General features: G+C 40.6%; 1 protein-coding gene across 5 annotated transcripts in view; it reads left to right on the top strand.

Moving 5' to 3' along the window:
- RFX3 (regulatory factor X3) overlaps positions 1-24,100 on the top strand; it is a 444,526-nt gene that overhangs the window by 155,217 nt on the left and 265,209 nt on the right. The window contains exon 1 of one of the 5 annotated variants that reach the window (XM_059142830.1): positions 859-1,075. The exons of 3 other annotated variants lie outside the window; for them this stretch is intronic. Coding sequence is in view for 1 of the 2 variants with exons in the window: in XM_059142825.1 (XP_058998808.1) it covers positions 1,343-1,451 (109 nt within the window). In the remaining variant the exon portion in view is untranslated. Of the gene's footprint in view, positions 1-858; positions 1,076-1,115; positions 1,452-24,100 lie in introns of those variants that run through there. One more of the 5 variants, XM_059142825.1, reaches the window with a different exon arrangement.

The raw sequence follows: 24,100 nt of genomic DNA, 5'->3' as shown, positions 1-24,100 counted from the left end.
GCGCGGCCTCCACACGCCCGGGGCTCGCCTGCTCTAAGATGGCGGCGGAGGCAGCTCGCTCCCACCCCCGCCGCCCGCGTTCCTCCGAGTCGGGGCCGCAGGAGGCGGGAGCGGGCCGGAGCGCCGCGGGCAGCAGGGCGCAGGCGGCTCGGGCGCTCCAGTCCGGCGCGGGCCCCGGAGCTCGGAAGCGCCCAGGCATGCTGGAAGGCAGACAGCGGATGCAAGTGGGAACACCGCCGGCACCTCAGAAACGGAGAAGGAAAAAAAAAAAAAAAAAAACGGGGGAAAAAGAAGGGGGGGAAGAGCAGAGCGGCGGCACATCCGGGACTCTCCGCCCGCCCCGCCCCGGAAATGACGTTCCAGGCCAGGAGCGGGGGAGGAGACCGCTCTTCAAAGCGGCTTCTTTGCCCGCCGGAGTTGGTCTCCCAGAAAGTGTGTGGAATCGCCCTCCACGCCCCCTCTCCCGGGTTCCTCGTTACCCTCTCGCGGCTCTGCGGCTGCTGTGCGCAGAGCTGGCTGCCGGGCCCGGCGGCTCTCGCCTCGCGGAAAGTACCCCTCGCACCACGCCCCTGCAGCCCCCCTGCTGCCTCGTCAGCGCGAGGAGTAAGCGCACCTCCGAGAGGCCTCTGGGGTGACCTCAGCCCCCGCCAGACCCCAGCGCAGCTCTCCGGAGCCCGTCCTCGGAACCCCGCCTCGCGCTCCCCGCGCCCCCGGCTCCCCCCCTCCCCCCGCGCCGGCCGCCCGGGCCCGGGCTCGGGGCTGTCCGTCACGGCGCCGAGCCCGCCCCTTCCGGCGGCTCGCCGGGCCCGCCTCCTCCGCTCTTCCCTCCCCACCCCTCCCCGTGCGAGTGTCTCCCTCTCCCTCTCGCTCCCTCTCTCTCTCCCTCTCTCTCTCTTTTGTGAGTTATAGCAACCGTTGCCTTGTGAATCAAGCGCCATAGTCACCGTAGTCCTGGCGACTGTTACCCATCAACAACAACTACTCCTCTCCTCCTCCTCCTCCTCTTCCTCCTCCTCCTCCCCACCACCACCATCTCCATCACCCACCAACAACACCACAATAATCCACAGCCAAGGTGAATATTCTTCGGTCTCTACATGTGTGTGGGAGCGTGTGGCTGCGTGGGAGCGCGTGTGTCCGTGCGTGTGTGTGTCCGTGCGCGCGAGCCGAGTGTGGCCGCCCGGGGGTCTCCCTCCTGACCCCGGGGGCGGCCGCGGCGCCGCCACCGCCGCCGCCGAGGGGCTCCGCGCCCCGGCTTGTTTACAATGGACCGAGCGCGCCGCGGCTGGCTCGGGGGTGTGGGCGCCGCGCCGCCCCGGCCCTCGGCGGCCGCGCGTCAGGGATGGAGCGGGAGCGCCGGAGGCTGCGAGCCGAGCGGGAGCGGGAGCCCCGGCGCCCCGGCGCGGATGCGGGAGCTCTCCCCGGGGTCTGGCTCCGAGCAGGAGGGTCAGGTGAAGGCAGAGGCTGGCTGGCTTTCTTCCTTTAATGCTCTGCTTTCCCCGAGCTGCTGGCTTCCTGCTTCTCTGCAAAGCGAGACCCGGCAGCAGCGTGCCGGGGGGACCCGCGAGGTGGTGTGTTGTTGTTGTTGTGGTGGTGGTGCACTTGTGGGGCCTTGGTACGGGTTTTGTTATTTTTATCCTCGTACAACGGGGAACTTTTCCCACCGCCCGTTCCCTTCCTTTTGGCCCCTCTCGGCCGTGTGCTAAATGGGCTGCTCTGCTTTTGCCATCCTCCGCTGCACGGGTTCTTTTTTTTTTTTTTCTTTTAAAACTGTGTTTTCTTTGTGCTGCAAACAGTCTTAATATCCATTCAGCACTCTTCCCTCCCCCCCTCTCCTCCCCCCACACCCCTTGCACACACACTGAAACCAGGGGCCTCTCCGCTGGGCTCTCCGCTGCCCTGGGAAAGAGATTTTTAAAACAAGTCTCTCTCCTCTCTCTCTTTCTCTCTCTTTTTGGTGTGTGTGTGTGTGTGTGTGCGCGCGTGTGTGCGCGTGTGTGCGCGCGCGTGTGTGCTTGTGATTTAAACCAGATGCAGGGCATCTGTGGTACTTGGGTTAGTAGTTACTGACAGTGCTTTATCCTTCCTGCGGAGGTGGGAGGGGTGGCCGTGAGGTTCCATTTCGCTTGGACGAACCTCCCTGCCCACCGTGGAGTGTTAACAGTTCTCATTGTGGTTAGGAGATAAATAGGGAAAAGGGCATCAGGGAGCTTCGGGAGAACTCCGTTTACAATGTTATTTGTGACAGTGGTACTTTGAAGAGTGCGCCCCCCCCACCCCCACCTCGTCTTCTCTGTTCGTTTTCCTTTGAGAGTTGAAATGGAAGTCAAGTTGTTCATAAAGAATGTATGAAGCTTCTCAACTTGAAACGTGTGTATATTTCACTTTCTTTGTGGTTGTCAAGATCTAGGCATCTGTGTACTTAACCTATTCTTTTTTTTTTTGTTTACTTTTGGGTCTCTTTGGACAGTGACTTCAAGCTGCTGAGGAGAGAGCACTTTTTTTTTTTCTTTTTTTAGTCTGTCTTTTAAAAATCTGTTTCTCTGTAGATTTTGAATAATTATCAGCCCTCCAGTAGTAGGGCTCTTGGCTAGAGGTAACCCAGTTTTAAAGATCCTGTAAATTTGTTCCGTCTTTCTGCCTAACGTTTAATTAGTAGCTTATTGGTAAAGAGTTTGATAATGAATGTGTGCTAAAACAGATACAGTGTGCTGTTATATTTGCACATATTGAAGTTTCCAATTTGGAATTTAAAAATACGTATTTAAACAGTCTTCCTTCCCACAGCAAACACATATTGATTTACCTAACAGAGCAGCCTGTGAATAATGTGACAGTATTAATTATTCTTGAGATTGTCAATGAGCAGGTTGGGTAATTGTAACGCCATTAAGGCTAATACTTTGTAAAATAAGAGTTGGGGTTTTCAAAAAACTTCTCCTCTTTCAATTCATTGCCTTGTGATTGCTGTTTTAAGTGAGGATGGAAGAAGTCTTTCTCAGAGAACTCAAATTTCTTTATATTCATTCCCCAACCAGGGTTCCATGCAAATCTCTAATACTAACTTGTATTTTTTTTTTTTTTCTTCCTGTTCAGATGAGTGTCAAATGCCTGAATACTTTTGGATGGTGAAGCTCGTGGGTCCTATATACTGTCTCTGAAGTTAATAGGAGTTTTGCTGTCTTGAGACAGTTTTAGACCTTATGCCATTTACATAGTACGTTTTCAGCTGAGTGGATTATATGCTTTAATGTTATGGTTTAATATTTTTATTTGCAGTGTCCAGGAACTTTTTTGAGGCAATTCACTCATTACAGTTATCTCAAGTTTTCCATAATTTAGATTTTTCAGTCACAAGTTGATCTGAGAGCAGAACTTAAATTGAATTCTATTATCCATTTTTAAAAGCACATAGGTGGTATAAAAGTTGCCTTGTAAAAGAGGTGTTTTGGGCTCAAGTATGTCTGTGTTATTCGTATGGATTGAGTAAATAGTCCCTAGAAATACTAAGCTGATGATAAATTTTAAAATTTAACACAAGGATGAATACTTAGCATTTAGTTTCTTCTTTCTGTGGTATTTTTCCTAGCGAGAACTATATTTTGTATTGGCATTCTCCTGTGTTCTCAGTTTTTAGACCAATTAAAATCTGTGAAAGTGACCATGCCTTAAAATGAAAGGTATTAAGTAGGAGTTACTTATAACTTGTATTGAATAGCTCAGTGTCTGCGATTCATTGCATGTCCTAATGCCTATCTCAAGCTTTTGAGATTGCTTTGCCTATGAATTTCATTAAATGGTGTAGGCATATTTATGTAGTACATTTACATGCATAAGATAGTAAACTAAAATGCATTCCTAAAGTGCATCATTCCACAATGTTTTCATTATATGTGGTAGTTATGCCTAATTTAAAAAAGAGCAGTATTCCTCTAGTATTCAGATAATCCTGTATTCAGGTACTCAAAAGGGTATATAGTTTATACATTTAACATCCTGGTACCCTAAAAAAATTCAGTGTGGTTAACTTTTTGCCATTAAAAAATTAGCAGTTAAATAAATGAGTGAATCATTGATCAAGATAGATTCAGTGCACTATGTAAATGATGATAAGTTACTTTTTGGTAACAGTGTTGATTCTTGAGAAAGCTGATGTTCTGAGAGATTTTCTCTAAACTTCTATCCGAAGAGATTAGCAGATGGAGTATGATATTTGCTCTTCAAATTTTTAAAGTGTAAGTGGGTGTGTTTATTTTTTAAAAGATTTTATTTATTCATTTGAGAGAGAAGGAGAGCATGAGAGGGGGAAGGGCAGAGAGGGGGAAGGGCAGAGGAAGAAGCAGACTCCCCGCTGAGTAGGGAGCCCTCTGCAGGACTGGATCCTGGGACTTCAGGATCATGGGCAGTTGCCCAACTAACTGAGCCACCCAGGCGCGGTGTGTGTGTGTGTGTGTGTGTGTGTGTGTGTGTGTATTTAAAAGGGTGAATGTAGCATCATACTATGAGAAGAGTTAAAAAAAAATCTTTCCTAAACAGACTAATGGAAGTGTTACTTTGTTCTTGGCATATAGAGTCAGATTGTGTTACAAGAAACAAGAATATCAAAGAAGAAAGCTTTTAAATTGTGCAGAGTCTTCAAGGAAGTAAACCTTTAAATTAAAATAAGTCTGCTAGTTGTTTGTTTTTATGCTGAACATTAGAAAAAAAGGCTCTATTTCCATTTACTTAAAAAACAAGACAACTTAGTTTCCCTAATGGAATCATTTGTCTTTAACTCTTGGGTATAGATTCCCAGTGGCCATGGCAAAACAGATTTTAAATTCCTCTCTGTTCACAGGTGCATAGTGTTCCCATATTTTGGAAATCCGAGATTAAATGGATTTGGCTAAATCTAGCTTGTTAGGGACAGATGGCTGCTTTAAACAGGTGTCACTTTCATTTCTAGTGTATTGTGTTGGGACCTCCAGTGGTTCACAAAGGGGCTGGCTGAAGCAGGTGGCATCCTTCGCTTTTGTCCTTAGTAAAATATACTTTTGGAGTTAGTTATTTTCCTGGGACCTTTTTCTTTAAGTAGAAATTTTTGAACTGTTCAAATTAAGATTCATAATTTAATATAACTTATTTCTGATTATCATTTTATTTTCAAGTTGTGTAAGTTGCACACACCCTTTCACAAAACACTTAAAAATTCTTAGAAGTAATGGTAAATGCCCTTTGAATCAGAAAAAGTACTCCTGAGCACTTACACAATCAATTAAAATTATCTGCAGCAAAAACCCAAGGCAGATTTAAATAAAGTGAAATTTGGTTAACATGACAGGCCATGCCATCCTTAAAGAATTTTTTTGACAACATTATTATAATTTGAATGAAAAGTGTTGGAAACCAGTATTGTTTTTGTTTGTTCACTATTTTAAATATTTTCAAACTAAAACATTTTCCTGACCTACTTCAGTTGTTACTATAGCATTTTTAGTGGTCTTTTTAAGTGAAAATTGTTTATAAGCGTTAACGTTTGAAAAATATGTACTGGAGTAAATAAAAGAGTATCAACCTATTGATTTCTAAGGTTCATTTTTACTTTGATTCTATCCTTTTTTGTGGGAATTTTATATTTCTTAGAGCAGATGCAGCAGAGGGTGCTGTGCTGTTTGCAACATGAGATTATCACTACTAAAAATGTGAACTGATTAGAACTTTTATTTAAAGAAAAAATGTTAATTATATATGCATTCAAGCATATAATAGCCTTATTTCTATTGAGTTTAAATTTAATATGCTGTCTTAATTGGCAGTTTTGTACCAAAGCCTGTCTCTGTACGGGTATAATACGTATTAGCACAGCATAAAATAGTATCAAGATTGATACTTTGGCATAGTTTGAATGTCAGCATTAGTCCTTTACGTATATACACTGAACACCTTCCTATGCAGGTCTGTCAATCTCTGTCTCAAAAATTTAGGTTAACCTGAGAAACTTAGTATTTTGGCAGTATGGGTCTATACTCTGTAGATTGGGTATTATTGGCACATATCAATATATTGTATATTCTTAAAATGTGCTTATATGGCATAATTAACAATACGCTTTTATAGAATGATTTTTAAAAAACTACCTCAAAAGTCTAAGTGGTAATAATAGTTTTCAGGCTAATTAAATCAACAGCAATAATAATATTGAAAAATTGTCTGGAGAATTGAGTCCTCACTTGACGCTGTTTGAGTAGTAGTCTTCTTTGACCATTTAATTTGACTTTATTATCTGAAAAGTTTTCGATTCTTTGCCCTACTCTCTGCCATATGTTTCTAAACTAGAAGTGGCTGGATATTGTTTTCTGTATCTGAGTACTTGTTTAGCGGGATTTTTTTAGGAGAACCATTGAATCCAATCTCTTGGGCTCTTCTTGCATCATTGACTTTCCTCTGTTTTCCTCCTTCGGCAGCATATACTCTAAAAGACAAATACTGAAACAGTGGTAGTCAGTGTCTTTCTCAACTAAGATTAGAAAGATATCGTTATATAAGTTTTTATTCCTCTTCAGATGACAGATTTTTGGATTGAACTATACTATTATCCCACATTTAAGTACAATCAGCAAAATGTGGTATTTTTTAAAAGTCCCTTTCTAAGAAACTGTACTTCATGTGTTGGAATGTCACAAAGAATCAGGAACATCAATAGAGAGTAATGGTTTTTAAGCTTGGCTTTTATTAAAACAGATTAGGCATTTTTTTTTTATATTGTGGTCTTGCAATTTACCAATTAGTTTCTGCCATTAAGATTTTTAAAGTGTATGAGATTGTTTTAAAACCTTTGTGTTGGAAGTTTTATATTTTTTATCAAGGTACCGGATGTACTTAATGAAAACAAATCAGTTAAAAATGGCAACAGATTTAGAGTACGCAGTAGGTACTTTGTCCTTTAAAGGGAGTGACGGGATAAGGATATTGGTTACAAACGCAGGGTTTAGGGTCAGGTTTCAGATGGTCTTATTACCTGTGGGACCTCGGACAAGTTATTGAGTTTAACTTAGCCTCAGTTTTCTCATCTGGAAAATAGGATCAGTGTGACCTGCCTTACAGGGTTTTGTGAAGGTTGACAATAATTCATGTAAGTGCTTTGCTCAGTATTTGATACAGAGTACATGCTCGATACACCTTGATTCTTACTATGAGAGACTATTGAGGAGATAACTTTTTAAATCTTTTGCCATCTGAAAGTTCTTTTGAAATGTTCCTGATCATCTCCTCAGTGGGCCCTAAGTTTTGAAAGATTTTGCCCAGTAATGTACACTCATTAAATAACCATTCTCTCCTCCCCAAAGACATGAAACTGTTTGGATTACTGTGAAATTTGGATTACTACTTGTAACCAGTCTTGTTATTACACTGAATTAATAGCATGTTAGCCCAAAGTTATGTTTTAGTTCTACTCTGCAGTTTTACTATAATGGCATTCTTTTACTGCATTTGGATGAATCTCCTGGTCCAGGGATCTCAGACTGAGAATTCATAATGCAACATTTCATAAACTCATACAATTCCCATTGTCCATTTTGTTGTCCAATTTATAGTTTCCTTTTCACATCTGTTATACATGAATCCATTTGAAAACATTTTGTGCCCTTTTTATAGACTTTATAAAAATGTAGTCGTTAATATATAATGACAATAAATAACCGTATAAAGATGAGTTCATTGAGGAATTATTCTGCGGGTTTTTAATGCACTGCTGAGAATTATCTTACTAAGGGTTGGAAAATGTGCGAGGTCATCCCTTGCGTACCGGTAGCAGTAAGTAATTTTGGAATAATTTGCCAACCCCAATCTTGAGGTGTGAAGTAACCTTGGAATGTTATGCAGTAAAACATAATGTGAAAAATGTCATCTTGGGTGCTCGTTCCTTGGCTTTCCAAGATGTTTAAAGAAACAGTTGGCTGCATTATTGTCTCTAATGTCACGATTGAGTAATTTGCTCTGTATCTTTTTTTCTAAGCATTTTGATTGAGAATGATTCCCCCCCCCCCCCCCCCCATTTTAGAGTGATCTAGATTAGCTAGTCCTGATCTTTCTCAAACTGGAGATGTGATTTATACATCCAGGTGAAAGTTGACTCAAAACCGCGTGTCCGCTTTCTTGCTGAAGCCTTGTGTGACTACAGCACGGCGCTTCTGCCTGCCTCGCTCAGCTTACCTGTTCTCCTTCTCCCCACTCCTGCTAAGTGTTTAATTATATGACTCCTTTTACGTTATTTTTATAGACAATTAGTCCCAATATATGAAGTAGCAGCTCTCAGCTCAGCCGTCTCCTCTGCTGCTTTTTTTTTTTCCAGTGAATTTCACACCCATTTAAAAAGGAACTTTTTGGGAAAAAGCCAGGGAACGTGGCTGAGATGGCAAGGTTATCCCAGCATTGTTTTCTTAAGGTTCTATCCGTCTGACTGGCCTCTTGGACAAATACATACCCTTGTCCCACTCATGATGTAACCTGAGCCTGATTTTGCCGCAGGAGGCTCCCGTCCTCGCCCTGGCTAGGTACTGGCCTCTGGCTAAGCGCTTTCGTTGAAATCTCTCGTCTGGCCCCCAAATACTACGTTTGCGCATCACGGACGTCAGCCCACTGCTGACTCTGAAACCCTAGATACTTCTCCTCACTGCTTTTGTTAGAGGCTGCGATGCCCAGTCAGGGCTGCTTGCCTTTGCTTCGCTCGGGCAGGACCAGGACGACCAGAGACGTTCTTGATCCTGTTGAGGCAGAAATGGGGAAGGGCTGGCAGGAGCTGAGCCCGGGAAAAGCGGGAGCGAGGCGGCTCGCCTGAAAATGAAAGTGCAGGGGCTGGTGAGAGGGGACAGATCTGTGGAGGGGTGTGGAGGGGCAGAGGAGAGAGGGGGTGACACTGTGAAACAGTCTTCCCAAGTGCCGGCCAAAGGACGGGGCAGAAGAGAGAACCCAGGTCTGTTGGGGGACTCGGACCCCACCGGGGGGACAGGACCCCTGCCTGTGAAGCCTGAGGCTGCTCACTTCTGCCCTCCGGGTCTCAGTTGCTCTGTCTGTAAAATGAAACACTAGGGCTCTGTGCTCTCCCCGGCCCTCCGAGCACGGATGGTCTAGGATTCCATGGCAAGACTGGCACTGGCCAGCGGGAAACACGACAGTGTCGGGCAGCCAGGGATTGGTGGTTCCTTGAGCGATGGCCCGAAAGGCCGGCCTTTTGCTGGCCTTTTCTTTCTTCTGCTAAGAGCAACAGGGAAGGAAAACCCAGAGGCTGGGTCAAGCATAATGGCCATAGCTGGGGCTCAGTCTCAGAAGGTCCCACCGTTTCACTGGCCCCCATCGGGAGCCGTGGCCAAGTGCCCTGGTTTGCTCACCCACATAGGAGTTAGCTGAGCCCCACAGCTCGAGCTCCCGCCGAGCCAGCTCCGCTCTGTCTGTGCCAGACGAGTGTCTGACAGTTGGGACTCCTGCCTGTTGCTCTCCGATGAGATATTTAAAACGGGACATAATTTCCCAAGTCTGTGGATAGGCAGTGTGATGGAGAGAGGGAGAGAGGCAGAGACAGAGACAGAGAAGGAGAGGTGGTAGCGTGAGCTCTCCCATCAGAAGCAATAAAAATTCAGGTTTCTGTTTATCTCATTTTTCAACATTTCTCCCCCAGTTATTATAGCCTTGACTTTTCCTCTTTATGCTGTTCAGCTGCTTTTGAAAAGAGCTAAAGTCCTGTCAAGGAGTCCAGGCAAGTGCCTTTGGATTACTTCAGGGCCCTGCTCTGAGAAGCATTCCCTTCGTGTCCGCTGGTATTCTTTTCTCTTTCTCCATTGGTGATCCTGCTTTCTTTCCCTCAATAGTGTTTATACTTAAATAAGCATTCTTTTTGTTCAGGTTTGGTGGCCGAAAAAATAATGTGTCTTTTGGTCAAGGAGTATGCTTTTTCGTAAGATTTTAATGTCAATTTGGCAACTAGACTTCAAGATTTTAGAGCATTGCAGACTGCGGAAAGAGGCAGCTCTTGCATTAGTTCGAGATAAGTCTTTTGTCCTGCCGTATCTCACCTCTTTACCCGTCTAATAACTATACAGACGATTAATAGATTATAATGATTGTTGCTTTTAAAACTATTTTTGGGGGCGCCTGGGTGGCTCAGTGGGTTGAGCCGCTGCCTTCAGCTCAGGTCATGATCTCAGGGTCCTGGGATCGAGTCCTGCATCAGGCTCTCTGCACAGCAGGGAGCCTGCTTCCTCCTCTCTCTCTCTGCCTGCCTCTCTGCCTACTTGTGATCTCTCTCTGTCAAATAAATAAATAAAATCTTTAAAAAAAAAAACTATTTTTGAATGATTGTTTTCATATTGATTTATATGAACATTTTCAAGTGTCTGAACCATGTCCAGATTCCAGTATTTGATAGCTTTCTGTAATTTCAAATGTAATAACTCTTGTTCTTAAACCTGTATCTGATCTTCTTTAGTCTCAGTCATCATAGTTTCTTTCAATATGCAAAACCATTTAGAAAGTCCTTGCTTATCACTCGTTTCTTTCTCCCATGCTTTAGTTGTGGGACGGTGGGTGAGGGAGGTTACTGGAGAGAGGCAGAAAGAAGAGATACGTTTAGAAATCATATGCTGTTTTCATTGTTAAATACCAGTGCACTGCATACTTACCCAGTCCTTTTTTCTGGACGGGGAGGTTTTGGTGGGAGTGGGGCTTGAAGGGGGAACTGTGGACATGGGGGGGAGGGCAGAAGTGACTCAGGACATCCAGTGTTTCTTCCACTTCTCTTTGCTTTTCAGCTGTAGTGTTGTACCGAGTACACGTACTTTTGTGAGGATAGGTTCTTACTATTTTCTGCTTATGGTGATCCTTTTCTCTTAAATGCTTCCTCTCTCTGTATATGCCTCTCCCTTAGTGCATTGGTAGATGTGCAATAATATTCTTCTAAGGGGCCTCTATTGTGATTTGCTCAAGCACAGGTTTTTGGAAAGGTAGGAATAAAAGAAAGGAGTATTGCGAAGGTCTGATTTGTGTGCCGGATGATGGAAATGATGTTTCAGGTTCCCGTCTCTCCATTTTACTTTGGGTAGATGTGTTACTTTGCAGCAGAACCTTGGTTTTCCCCTCTGCTCCTATTAAGGTTGACATTTTAAAGAACCAAAGAGTACACTCTGTCACATCAGGCTTTCACTGATGGGTATCTGATTATGTCTGATGACAGTCTTGGAGATGAGTTTTAATGAAGTGTCAGTGTAAAGGTCATTAATAAAAAAACACATGAAAAGATACTCTCCTAGTGGTCTTAAAATCACCTTTACCATCATTTTACATGTACAGTATGTGTTTTGATGTGGCATAATGAAAACCCAACAGGAAAAAACTAATACGCAGGCACCAGATAAAGTTAGAATTCTTTGCTTTATAACAAGGTCATATTGCATGCCTTCATATGATATTTTAAAACATTTTTGTTTAAAAAGTCATTTTTATATTTTTAGGACGGTCATATATTAAGAGAAATAGAATTTAGCGTATATATTGTGTTTTGTGTACATGTGTGTTTGTATATGTGTAGGTCTTTAGAAAGTCATTTCAATGTATGTTTTGCTTGGTGTTTCAGAACTTTGGTCAGTACAATATTTGCTCACCAGTATTTGCATTATACGTATCTTGTAACAATATTAGGAGCCACTCCAGTGCTGTTTTTCTTGAAGCAGAGAAAAGTGAGGGAAATATTCGATTCAAGTTCTTTGAATGACCTCCGTGTGAATTGGGGAACAACTTTCAACCGTGCTTCACATTTTAGGAAGATTTTTAGAGGATACCTTTTACAAAAGGTATACAAAAGCCATAAGTTGAATTCATTCCAGTTAAAGACAAAAATTGTAAATCATTCCAATTATGGTAGATTAAGATGTTATACTGCTGGATCAACATTTGATCTGTTCCTTTATTTTTAGAAGTCTGCCGAGTTTTGAAATTTAAAACCTTTTAAATAATGTTGAATGAGTCGCGCTCTATAATAGATGTGGCTTCATATTTCAGCAAAGGTTTGAGAGCCATATGGCTTGGAAGTGAGGTGGGATTTTATTTCTGAAATTGGAAGGTGATGCATTTAAATATTTTGATGGGTTAGACTTCCTGGAACATTGAATAGTTTTGATAGAAATGCAAGGGATGGTGGACTAGAGCTGTCGGTCAGAGTATTGGTGAGACGAGGTCACAGTAGCCGTCCAGAAACTTGACTCACCTCCAGTCCTGGTGCCCTGGGTAAACTTTGAAATAAGAGCTTCTTGCTTGGAGATTTAAAGTTTCTTATTTTGTTGTGTTTTTGTTAATTTTCATTGCTGTCTGGAATTTCCCAATCCCACAGCACAGTCTTGTGATGCATTTTACGTGGGCTTTGGAAGTTCCAGTTTACCTTTTGGCTTATAAACCTTAAAAAGAATGCCAAGAGATGATACCCAATGCCCAGAACAACACCCTGATCTGAAGGAATAGGTTAAGAATGAGGGTGAATCGGGGAAATCTGAAATTTGATTCCAAAGCGTGCTAGCAGGTAATTGGGTACGTTTGTCTGTAAGCTTGTAGTTCTATGCCATTGCCCTTAGCTTTATTTTTGGATGAGGAATTAAAGGATTTATATCAATTGGTATTTAGTGCGTGTACTATTTTGGTTAATTTAGGAATCCTGGAAACTCAGGGTTTCATTGGGTTTTCGGGACTATTTTGAAAGAAAAGGGAAAAATAAGGTATTAGACCCGAGTTACATATTCCCAACTGTGTGAACATATTTCTTAAGGATTCAAATTGTAGAGGGCTACAGAAATGACACAGATGATATTTGGGAATGAAAAAGGGTGAAAGGGTAGAAGGAGATATTGAAAATATAGTTAGATGAAAATAGTGGAGAATTCTAAAATAGAGATAAAAATAAAGTGGATAAATCAGAGTTTGGCGAGATAATTTGTTGGATGAATGGTTGTTTTTGCCTTAGTGTGATTTTGACTAATAGGAGATGCTTGTACTTTGTTGAAAATGTTTTTAATATTTTGTTGAAAATATTTATAGTAAGGCTGTGTGGTCTTTAACTGTTATTGCTTGGGATTTAACTTTTACTTAGTGTTGTAGATAGAAAAGCATTAAGTTGAGATGTATTGGAGTTTCCTTGTAGTTATTTTATTATTACAAAGTTATATAATAGTATTATATGAAATATACAAAGTTAATATATTTGACTGGGATCTCATTAGCTTATCTGAAGCAGTTTACATTTGGGAAGCCAATATATAATGGAAAACTGTATACCGGGGCACCTGGGTGGTTCGGTTGGTTAAGCATCTGCCTTCAGCTCAAATCGTGATCCTAGGGTCCTGGGATGGAGCTTTGAGTTGGGCCCCCTGGTCAGTGGAGAGCCTGCTTCTCCTCCCTCTGCCCTAACCCCCTGCTGTATGCATGCTCTCTCTCTCTCTGTCCGTCCCTCTCTCACTTGCTCTTGCTCTATCTCAAATAAATAAAATCTTTAAAAAAAAGTAAGAAAACTGTATGCCATAAATGTATGTAGACTTAAAACTTCCTTATTTCAGAATTTTAAAAACTTCCATTGAAGTAGAGAGAGCAGTATAATTAAACCCCATGTGCCCAACACATGTACTTGACAATTCATACCTTCTGTTATTCTTACAGCTATATAATTTGAAATATTTGTTTATTAACATAAACTTGAATCCTTCCTTATTCTGAAAAAATTTAAATTTAACTTCAAGAAAGACTCAATGGAGACTTAAAATGATGCTTACATTCTGTTTGAGGCAGGATGGTTGAGAGTGATTGATCTTTATCAACCCTCATGTCGTTTCTTCTCAGAATAACATTTCTAAATCAGGAAGTTTGTTCTCAGTTATTTGTCAAGTGTTTTGCTTAGTAGTTCCAGGCTCTCCTACTTGAAATCTGACCTATCAGCATAGAAAGGAGCGAACACAAGGACAGTAGTTCGTGTTTGCAGGACAGAGGAAGACAGCCGTGTGAGATACACCTCTCAGAGGTGAAATGGTGTTAATCTTTTGTGCATCTTTCTTATAACCTGTGTGTAAGTAGATTTGAGTGAACCGTTAGAACCATTCTGTAAGTTGATCAGGGAAGAGAACTAACCACTAAGATATTCCGTTCAAAGTTAGCAGCTCTGTTACAGGACATAATGGAATATAAAGAAAGAGACATCCGTTGTTGAGAGCTAATATACTGATAATTTAGGCCAGCATTCAAAGCAGTTTAACATCTGATTCATTGCCTCAGGGAATGAAGAGGGCTCCTCAGTGTTTTTATGTGACTGAGGTCAGGTACTAAAGAAGCTTATTTTCTAATGCTAGAGTCTATAGCAGAAAAAAAAATCCATTATTCATGTTGGAGATTATTCTGTAATGAGCAGACTAATATGTATAACAAACAATGATTAATGGCATTTTAATAAACAACACAAAATGTAGACCTAAGTCTCTTTATTTGAAAGCTGATGTTTTCTTGTTGTTTAAATTTAATTAAATGAATAAGGCATGAAGAAGTAAATTCATTACATTAAATAAGGCTTGCATTTTTTGGTTATGTAATTTTAATGGCTAAGCTTCTCTCTGAACCAAAAGGTTCCATAGAGGGGCGCCTGGGTGGCTCAGTTGATTAAGCACCCAACTCTCGATTTTGACTCAGGTCATGGTGTCAGGGTCCTGAGACCGAGCCCCAAATTTGGACTCTGCTGGGTGTGGAGCCTCCTTATGATTCTCCCCTTCTCCCTCCTCCTGCTTCCCCTTCTCTTTCTTCCCTCTCTTAAAAAAAAAAAAAAAAAAGACAAAAGGTTCAATAGAAATATATATGACTTAATAAAACATATTGGCAGTGTTTTAAAATATTTCTGCTACAGGTGACTGCTAACCAGACAGAATGGTAAAATTATATAAAATATACAGAGTGATGTACTAATTAATTGATCTTATCCCATAACTAAACTACTATTTCTTTTCTCAAAGGGTTATGGTTAATTCTTTCTGCCATTAAGAAACATTTAAGTTATAGATTCTAATAACATTTAAATTACTAGATTCTCATATATTGAAGCTTTCCAAAAGTAAGAGAGAAGATGTGATGTATGTAAGAGAATGCCAGTGTAAAGCTTAATCAGCCAGTGTTTGAATAAAGCATAAATGTAACCTTGCAAAACAAATGATGGAGCACACGTCAATTTCACTCGCACTTACACAGAAGATTGTATTACGAACTTAATGCAACATGACTGTAAACATTATTTGTGATAACGTGTTCTGTGCTTTTTAGATACCTCAGAATCAAAGTATAATTTTACTTGGCTTTTTGTTATTTTACCGTCAATATAGTGTCAGTAAAAGCACTGGTAATTTTATTCTAGCATTTAAAAGTTTTTTAAAAATGTGACTATTCCATTTATGTCCTATGACGTACTCAAAAAACAAGCCATTTTCAATGTGAAAATGTAATAATGGTCCACTTACTGTATATTGGAGTTACTTCCCAAGAGCAAACGACTTAATATTCTAGTTTGGAAGAACACCTTGTACAGAAAAGCTTTATCCAGGAATTGTTGTTTCAGAACTTGACCCTGTGTGCAGACCAGTTAAGCTTTTGGGTCTGGAGCTGGAACCTCAGATCCCCCTGTGATAGGTGTCCTCCTCTCTCGGGCTCAACTTCAGCTTCTTTCCCTGTTTCTACTTAACTGTTCTACTGCCTTCTTCCCCTGTACCTTTAGTGTGTCTGGCTCTGCACAGCTGACCAAAGGGGTCATCCAGGGTGCTAGAGTAGAGATGAGAGAGGTGAAAAAGTCTGTCATTAGAGCTACACACATGCTTCCAAATGGCACAAATATGTGGGATTCCATCAGACATAATTAGGATATTTTATTTTAGAATCAGAAATTTTTAGTTGGAACAGACTTTAGAGGTTAGGTGGGCCAATTTCCTCCCCACGCTTATTTTTTTGTAGAAAAAGCAAATTAAAGTTTTATAATCCCATAAGGTTTGAATACATATCTTAATTTTTTATTATTTCCAACTGTACGTGTTGGCATACAGATCATTCCTTAATTGCTTTGTTTTAGAAGGACACAGAAGTCAAATTTTAAAAATATTTTTCCTAATCATAAATAGGCTGAATATTAAGGGGAAATACCATTTTTTCTAGATTTTTAAAACCAGAATGTTCTACACGTTTGGATTTCTCCTTGCTGGGTGTAGTGACGTATGTCATGATCAGTATATTTGCGTAAATAATCTCACACTGGACTTGAGCCTCTACTTTTTTGATGAGGGTAATGGTGGTACTAATCGTCCTAACGATCTTTGTAAAAAAAGGTGAATTATTAATTTTAAAAACTGAAACACTTATTCCTGTAGGTCACCCCTACAGAACAAAAGTAAAATGCTGGCAGCTGATGTCAGTGGTACAAGCTGAGACTTGCCCAGCCGGGCTCTAAAGGTGTTGCAGTGCTCAGTGAGAGCCAACAGAATGAAAATGTGCAGGGACTGCCCTTTATTCCATAGCAACCGGAAGACGCACCAGCAGTCATGTTATTGGATGACTTCTCCTTTCCTTAATCTGAATTTTTGGAAGGATATGTTGTTTACTGACTAATAGTAGGAGACTGGCAGGAGTGAGTAATTACCAAGATTTTGCCTTATTTTATTGTGTGTGTGTGTGTGTGTGTGTGTGTGAGTGTTATGTAAGTACATCTGTGAGGTCACACTTGAACTTAGTTTTGGTGCCCTGTTTCATGGTAAAGATGCACGATCTGAGCACTAATCCTGTTGATTATTTGAAACCATCCATCCAAGAGAGACCAAGAAAATGACAAATAACTGAACTTTCGAGCAGCAGCAACCTGATGCTCTTACCAGCCTCCTTTGTGGTACCAAATCTGAAAGGATACATTTATATAAAACAGGAGTCAGTTTCCTATAGGGGAAAACCATTTGTCATTTGCTCTTAACAAGGTAAGTCCCCGAGGACAAACCTTTCTTGTAAAACTGTTCCCTTTGGATTTATCTTCACCTTCAATAAAAAGAGATATGATAAACAAAGGTATGATGAAATATTAGTTAGCTCTTGCATTTTTGCCTAGAAGTTCCTCATTCTTAGTCTTCATGATTTTTTTTTTTTTTAAATTTAATGCTGCAGTTTCATCTGAATTGAGAGACTCAGAATACAATGTGTTAAATTGAATTTGCTCTTTGTTGAATGAAGAAAAGAGGTTTTTTGGGGGGGAGGGTTGGAGAACTAAATCATTTACTTTGGAGTAAACTGTATTCCTGATCTGTCAACGTACCTGCTGGTTGGAAGGAAAAATACAAATGTTAAGGTAATTCAGATGAAAAGAGAGTGCTAGATTCTTGAAAGTCTTAAACTGAGATTTGAATATAGAGATTCAGTTACCGTAGTACCTAAATACTTGGCTGCTGTATTCGTTGGATATAAAGGGGAATTATCTAGAACATGGGATATATTCTTAATATTTTATGAATTTATCATCTAGATAAAATTTTATTGAAAGTGTTTCTAAATATGAATTAATGGAATCCTCTAAAAAGAAGGTACTTGGGATGTTTTATTATTTTTGTTTTTTATTTTTTTATTAAGTTAGTCACCGTACAGTACCTCATTAGTTTTTGATGTAGTGTTCCATGATTTATTGTTTGTGTATCCAGTGCTCCATGCAATCCATGCCGTCCTTTTTTTTTTTAATTTTTAATTTTTTATAAACATACATTTCTATCCCCAGGGGTACAGGTCTGTGAATCGCCAGGTTTACACACTTCACAGCACTCACCAAAGCACATACCCTCCCCAATGTCCATAACCCCAATTCCGTGCCCTCCTTAATACCCATCACCAGGCTAACCCATCCTCCCACCCAACCCCTCAAAACCCTCAGCCTGTTTCCTGGAGTCCATAGTCTCTCATAGTTCGTGTCCACCTCTAATTTTTGCCCCCTTCGTTTTTCCCTTCCTTCTCCTAATGTCCTCCATGTTATTCCTTATGGTCCACGAGTAAGTGAAACCGAATGATAATTGTCTTTCTCTGCTTACTCATTTCACTTAGCATAATCTCCTCCTGCCCCAACCATGTTGATACAAAAGCTGGGTATTCATCCTTCTGATGGCTGAATAATATTCCACTGTAGATACAGACCACATCTTCTTTATCCATTCATTTGTTGAAGGGCCTCTCAGCTCCTTCCACAGTTTGGGTATCTGTGGACATTGCTGCTATGAACCTTTGGGTGAATGTGCCCCTTCTTTTCACTACATCTGTATCTTTGGGGTAAATAACCAGTAGTGCAGTTGCTGGGTCATAGGGTAGCTCTATTTTTAAATTTTTGAGGAATCGCTACACTGTTTTCCAAAGTGGTTGTACCAATTTTTCATTCTCACCAAAGGTGTAAGAGGGTTCCCCTTTCTCTACCCCCTTTACAACATTTGTTGTTACTTGCCTTGTCAATTTTTGCCATTCTGATTGGTGTTAAGTTGGTATCTCAGTGTGGTTTTGATTTGAATTTCCTTGATGGCTAATGATGTTAACATTTTTTCATGTGTCTGTTAGCCATTTGTATGTCTTCTTTGGAGAAGTGTCTGTTCATGTCTTATGCCCATTTTTTGACTTACTTGTTTTTTTGGTGTTGAGTTTGAGAAGTTCTTTATAGATCTTGGATACCAGCCCATTACTTGTAGTGTCATTTGCAAATATCTTCTCCCATTTCATGGGTTGTCTCTTTGTTTTGTTGACTATTTCCTTTGCTGTGCAGAAGCTTTATATCTTGATGAAATCCCAAAAGTTCATTTTCACTTTTTCTCTCATCTTTGGAGACGTGTCTTCAAAGAATTTGCTGTGGTCAGTGTTGAAGAGGTTACTGCCTATGTTCTCCTTTAGGATTTTGAAGGATTCCTGCCTCATGTTGAGGTCTTCCATCCATTTAGAGTATATCTTTGTGTGTGGCATAAGTGAACAGTTGAGTTTCCTTCTTCTGTATATAGCTGTCCAATTTTCCCAGCACCATTTATTGAAGAGTATCTTTTTTTCCATTGGTTATTTTTTCCTGATTTGTCAAAGATGAGTTGACCATAGAGTTGAGGGTCCATTTCTGGGCTCTCTATTCTGTTCCATTGATCTATGTGTCTGTTTTTTGTGCTAAGAACCATGCTGTCTTTGTGATCACAGCTTTGTAATAGAGCTTGAAATCAGTAAACCAGATGCCCCCAGCTTTGTTTTTCTTTTTCAACATTTCCTTGGCGATTCGGGGTCTTCTCAGTTTCCATACAAATTTTAGGATTGTTTGTTCCAGTGCTTTGAAAAATGCCATTGGTATTTTGATCAGGATGGCGTTGAAAGTACAGGTTGCACTGGGCAGGATAGACATTTTAACAATGTTTGTTCTTCTGATCCATGAGCATGGAATGTTTTTCCATCTTTTTGTGTCTTCTTCAATTTCTTTCATAAGTATTCTGTAGTTTCTAGAGTATAGATCCTTTACCTCTTTGGTTAAGTTGATTCCAAGGTATCTTAGGGTTTTTGGTGCTATTGTAAATGGAATCAATCCCCTAATTTCTCTTTCTACAGTTACGTTGTTAGTATATAGGAAAGAAACTGATTTCTGTGCATTGATTTTGTATCCTGCTCCATTACTGAATTTTTTTTTTAAAGATTTTATTTATTTATTTGACACAGAGAGAGAGAGAGAGAGAGAGACAGTGAGAAAGGGAATACAAGTAGGGAGAATGGGAGAGGGAGGAGCAGGTTTTCTTTTGAGCAGGGAGCACAATGTGGGACTTGATCCCAGGACCCGGGGATCATGACCTGAGCTGAAGGCAGATGCTTAGTGACTGAGCCACCCAGGCACCCCACACATTACTGAATTGCTGTATGAGTTCTAGTAATTTGGGATGGTCTTTTGGGTTTTCTACATACAGTATCATGTCATGTGCGAAGAGAGGGTGTTGGACTTCTTCTTTGCCAGGGATGTTTTCAAGTAGCCCAGAGTTTTCTGCTTCTTCAGGTCAGTATATTTTAGGATTGCTCCTTTCCTACTCCACAGAATTGAGTAGTATTTAAGAAATATTCACTATTTAAGAAATATTCACCAAGTGCTGTAAAACCACGATAGTGCTGTTAGGAAGCTCACAGTCTAGTGTACGTTTTCAAACTCACACCTACCACCCTGCTCTCTAGCATCTCTCCTGTGTGTGGGTGTTGTGTAATTGGTCAAGAGCATGAACTTCAGAACACACAGTCCTGGGTTTGAATTTCAGCTCTGTTACTGATGAGTCGTTTCACCTTAGGCAGATTACTCAAACTCTGTGGAATAGGGCTAATAAGATCTACCTTCAAAGACTGTTTTAAAGATTCCATCGGAGGACATAGGCAAACAGCACTGTGTTCGACACATCAGGGCTCAGTACGTGGCATTTACTGCTAGTCCCCTCTGGTCACCTGAATTCGGCCTGGCCGTTTCTCTGTAACTTAGTTCTTCTCCTTTATTCTGCTCAGAATGTGTTTTCCGCCCTAGTTAAATTCATCTTTCCTAAATTAGAGTGGTTCCCAACTTGAAGAGTTCACTTCTAATGTATGTATTACCCTGCTACTGATTGGGAATTGTGATTTGTATTTTTGTTTATAAATATGTAATCTTTTCAAATTGTTTGTCATCTTCCTGAAGGCAGAAGACTACATGATAATTTCTTGAACTCAGCACAAAACCCAATGTCCTTTCTTAGTGAAAGTAATCAGTGAGTAATTACTGAACCTCAGGTTATCTTCGCCTCTAATCAAATTATAGAAAACAGGGTTAACCATTTAATGATTTTGTCTAGCCCTGATTTTATAATGACCAGAGCAATGCTTCCCCCCCCCCCCCAAGTGGATTTATTTGCTGTTTCTTTAGAAATGGATATAATGGAATAAATTCATGAATTTTGGATATTTCTTCAAATACAGCATCATCTTATAGTAGATTTCGGCTGACCTTAAGTCTCTTTTTCTTTTACCTTTCAGGTGACATTTTGTTAAGTAACTCTGTAGGTGTATATATATTTCATACTTGTACGTGTGTGTGTGTGTCTCTGTGAAATTTTAGACCTGCCTGAGATTTCCTTAGTGTCTGATAAAACTAATTTCTTAGTTTCAGAAGTTGGTGAGTGACTTTTAGGATCCAGTACCTTCTTCCTTTTTTTCTGGTTGTGGCAGGGTGTGGGAGTTCCTGATGCTGCTTATGGGAGGAACGTGGTGGGGGCATTATGAGAACTTTGTTTTTTGAGGGGCTACGTGGACTACCCCAAGCCTCTTGAGTTTCACCTTTTTGTTGCCTAACTTCAGTGTTCCTGTTGGGGATGTCAAAAGTGCAGAATCAGGACTCGAGTTCCAGGGTCGCCCCAAGGCAGCTGGTGTCATCAGAGTGGACCTGTTACAGCAGTTAGATTTGTGGTTGCAGTTGTGATATCCCACTAAGGGTTGCACTATTGTAAGGGAGGTTTCTTTGCTTTGATGTCTACTGCAGAGACTTTCCCCTGGAAAATCTTTGTTATTGTTTTTATTTATTTATTTTTTGTTGTTAATTATTTTTATTAACGTATAACATATTATTTGCCCTAGGGGTACAGGTCTGTGAATCATCAGGCTTACACACTTCACGGCACTCACCATAGCACATGCCCTCCCCAATGTCCATCACCCAGCCACCCAATCCCTCTGCAGCCCACCTCCCCCAGCAACCCTCAGTTTGTTTTGTGAGATTAAGAGTCTCTTATGGTTTGTCTCCCTCCCCGGTCCCATCTTGTTTCATTTTTCCCTTTCCTACCCCCAAAGCCCCCAACCTGCCTCTCAAATTCCTCATATCAGTGAGATCATATGATAATTGTCTTTCTCTGATTGACTTATTTTGCTCAGCATAATACCCTCTAGTTCCATCCACATCTTTGCAAAAGGCAAGATTTCATTTCTTTTGATGGCTGCATGTATTCCGTTGTATTTATAGATCACATCTTCTTTATCCATTCCTCTGTTGATAGACATTAGGTTCTTTCCATAGTTTGGCTGTTGTGGACACTGTTAAACATTTGGGTGCACATGCCCCTTCGGATCACTACATTTGTATCTTTAAGGTAGCTTTAGGGAAAATCTTTGTTTTTAAATGTGAACTGTCATTTACAGATCAATCCGGTCCTCTTTTTTAATCTGTGTATTTTAGCTCACTACCATCTCGAGTTGATGAGTTTGGTGAATTTACTACCATTTGTGAAGTCACCTCACCCTCTCTTCAAGGGGTGAGTCTCTTCAAGACTCAAGGGGTTCCCTTCAATTTCTAGAATCAGGTTAGGAGTACAAACTCATTTTCACTTTTTTGTATTCATCCATTTATTTATTGAGCAAATGTTGGCACGTACATTGTGGGCCAAGCAATGAAGTCCTGTGGAGGATACACAGTGAACAAATCTGATCAGATCTCTGCCTTGAGGGGGCTTGCATTCACATAACTGGCAATGAGGAACAGGGAACACGAATGAGTATCACAGAAGATGGTTGTAAATGCTATGGAGAAAGAGAAAGGAATAGAGGTAGTAGGGTAGGTGATGGGGGGCTTGCCATTTCAAATAGAAAGCTTGGGAAGACCTTACAGAGAACAAAATCTGACGGAAGTAGATTTTGTGTAGTTTTTCAATTATGACTTTATACATTTATAACATTTAATTGATGGTTGCCTTCCTTCCTGTACTAGAGTCCTGATTGTTTACGTCTGTCTTTGTATAGGACTTTCCCTTCTGTGTTTCTCTTCTTTGCCTTTTATCATTTTAATGTGCCTTTCCCTGAACACAGCCTTTTCACTTCTGCATTCTTTTGAGATATTTTGACTAAAACTGTGGTTTTCTAGAAGGAAACAGGCAGATTAAGAGACTCTTAAAAACTACATTGAGTATGTTTTTTTACTTGAGAGGGGAGGGCATGTTAACCTGCTTCCAAGCTGGACTCTTCCGAAACACCTGTGACTTTCACCAAAATGTGCTCCGAACGAATTGGAAAGAATTGATACGTGAACTGTTCAAAGTAAAAAAATCGCAATTGATAGGCAACTAAAAATTAGAATGAGCTAGGTGGATAGTTTTGTTGGTTATGGCCTCAGTTTGCCCGGTGTGGCTCACTGAAAGCAGAGGAGGACGCCGCATGGATGGCTTCTGTGATCGGATGCTTTTCTGTGTCTCGGCGTGTGTGAGACTGGCGTGTCACTGTTTGTGTGGCGCAGCCCGCTATCATTATCTAGTCATCTTTAATCATGGATTTATGAGTTGAATTTATTTGTAAAATTTCGTATATGCAAAAAGACATAAATGAGAGGTTATTTAGATAAATAAAAGTTACTAATGGAAGCAAGTTGTCTAGAATTCTGTTATTTTGACAAATAGATTGTCGTGCCGATATTTTTAGAATGAGATTTTCAGTGTACTAATGTCAAAATCGTATTTTCCATTTCAGTTCAGTGTCACATATTCAGCATTATGTGCCTGTCATCCATTATGAAATGTAACGTGTGACAGTATGTGAGGCTGATGTACTGTATTGGAGTACTTCAAAAATGGTACAAAATATATAAAATAATGTAATAGAATATAAGGGTGTTTTTAATGTATTTAGGTTAAGGAAGTAGAAGTTGCTGTGGAACCTTAAACAAAACAAAAACTCCCTTTCTCTGTTTGAACTTACATAATTATAGATATAATATTTATTTCGAATCCTAGTTTCCGTCCTTAAAGGCTGGTTGAATGATTATACTTGCAGATACACCCAGGCATTCGGGTCTGAAGTGAGTCAGAGGCGCCCACATTGTAGCAACCGGTAGGCCGGAGTTTGTTGAACTTGAGTGCCTGGGATTTCTACCAGGAGAAACACAAATACATAAAAAAATTAAAGAACGTAAATTTAGTGTCACCCCTCATCTGTATCTGTCTCCCCCACCAACTTTTTTTTATTAAGGAAGAATCTGAACGTAGACAAACATAGAACAGTTTGACGGCATCATGAGATGATTCGCATGTATGCATCACTCTGCTCTGAT

The sequence above is a fragment of the Mustela lutreola genome, chromosome 12 (genome assembly GCF_030435805.1).
Source record: "Mustela lutreola isolate mMusLut2 chromosome 12, mMusLut2.pri, whole genome shotgun sequence".
NCBI lineage: Eukaryota > Metazoa > Chordata > Mammalia > Carnivora > Mustelidae > Mustela > Mustela lutreola.
The sequence above is the reverse complement of the archived record's forward strand: the minus strand, read 5'-3'. Positions and strand labels throughout refer to the sequence as shown.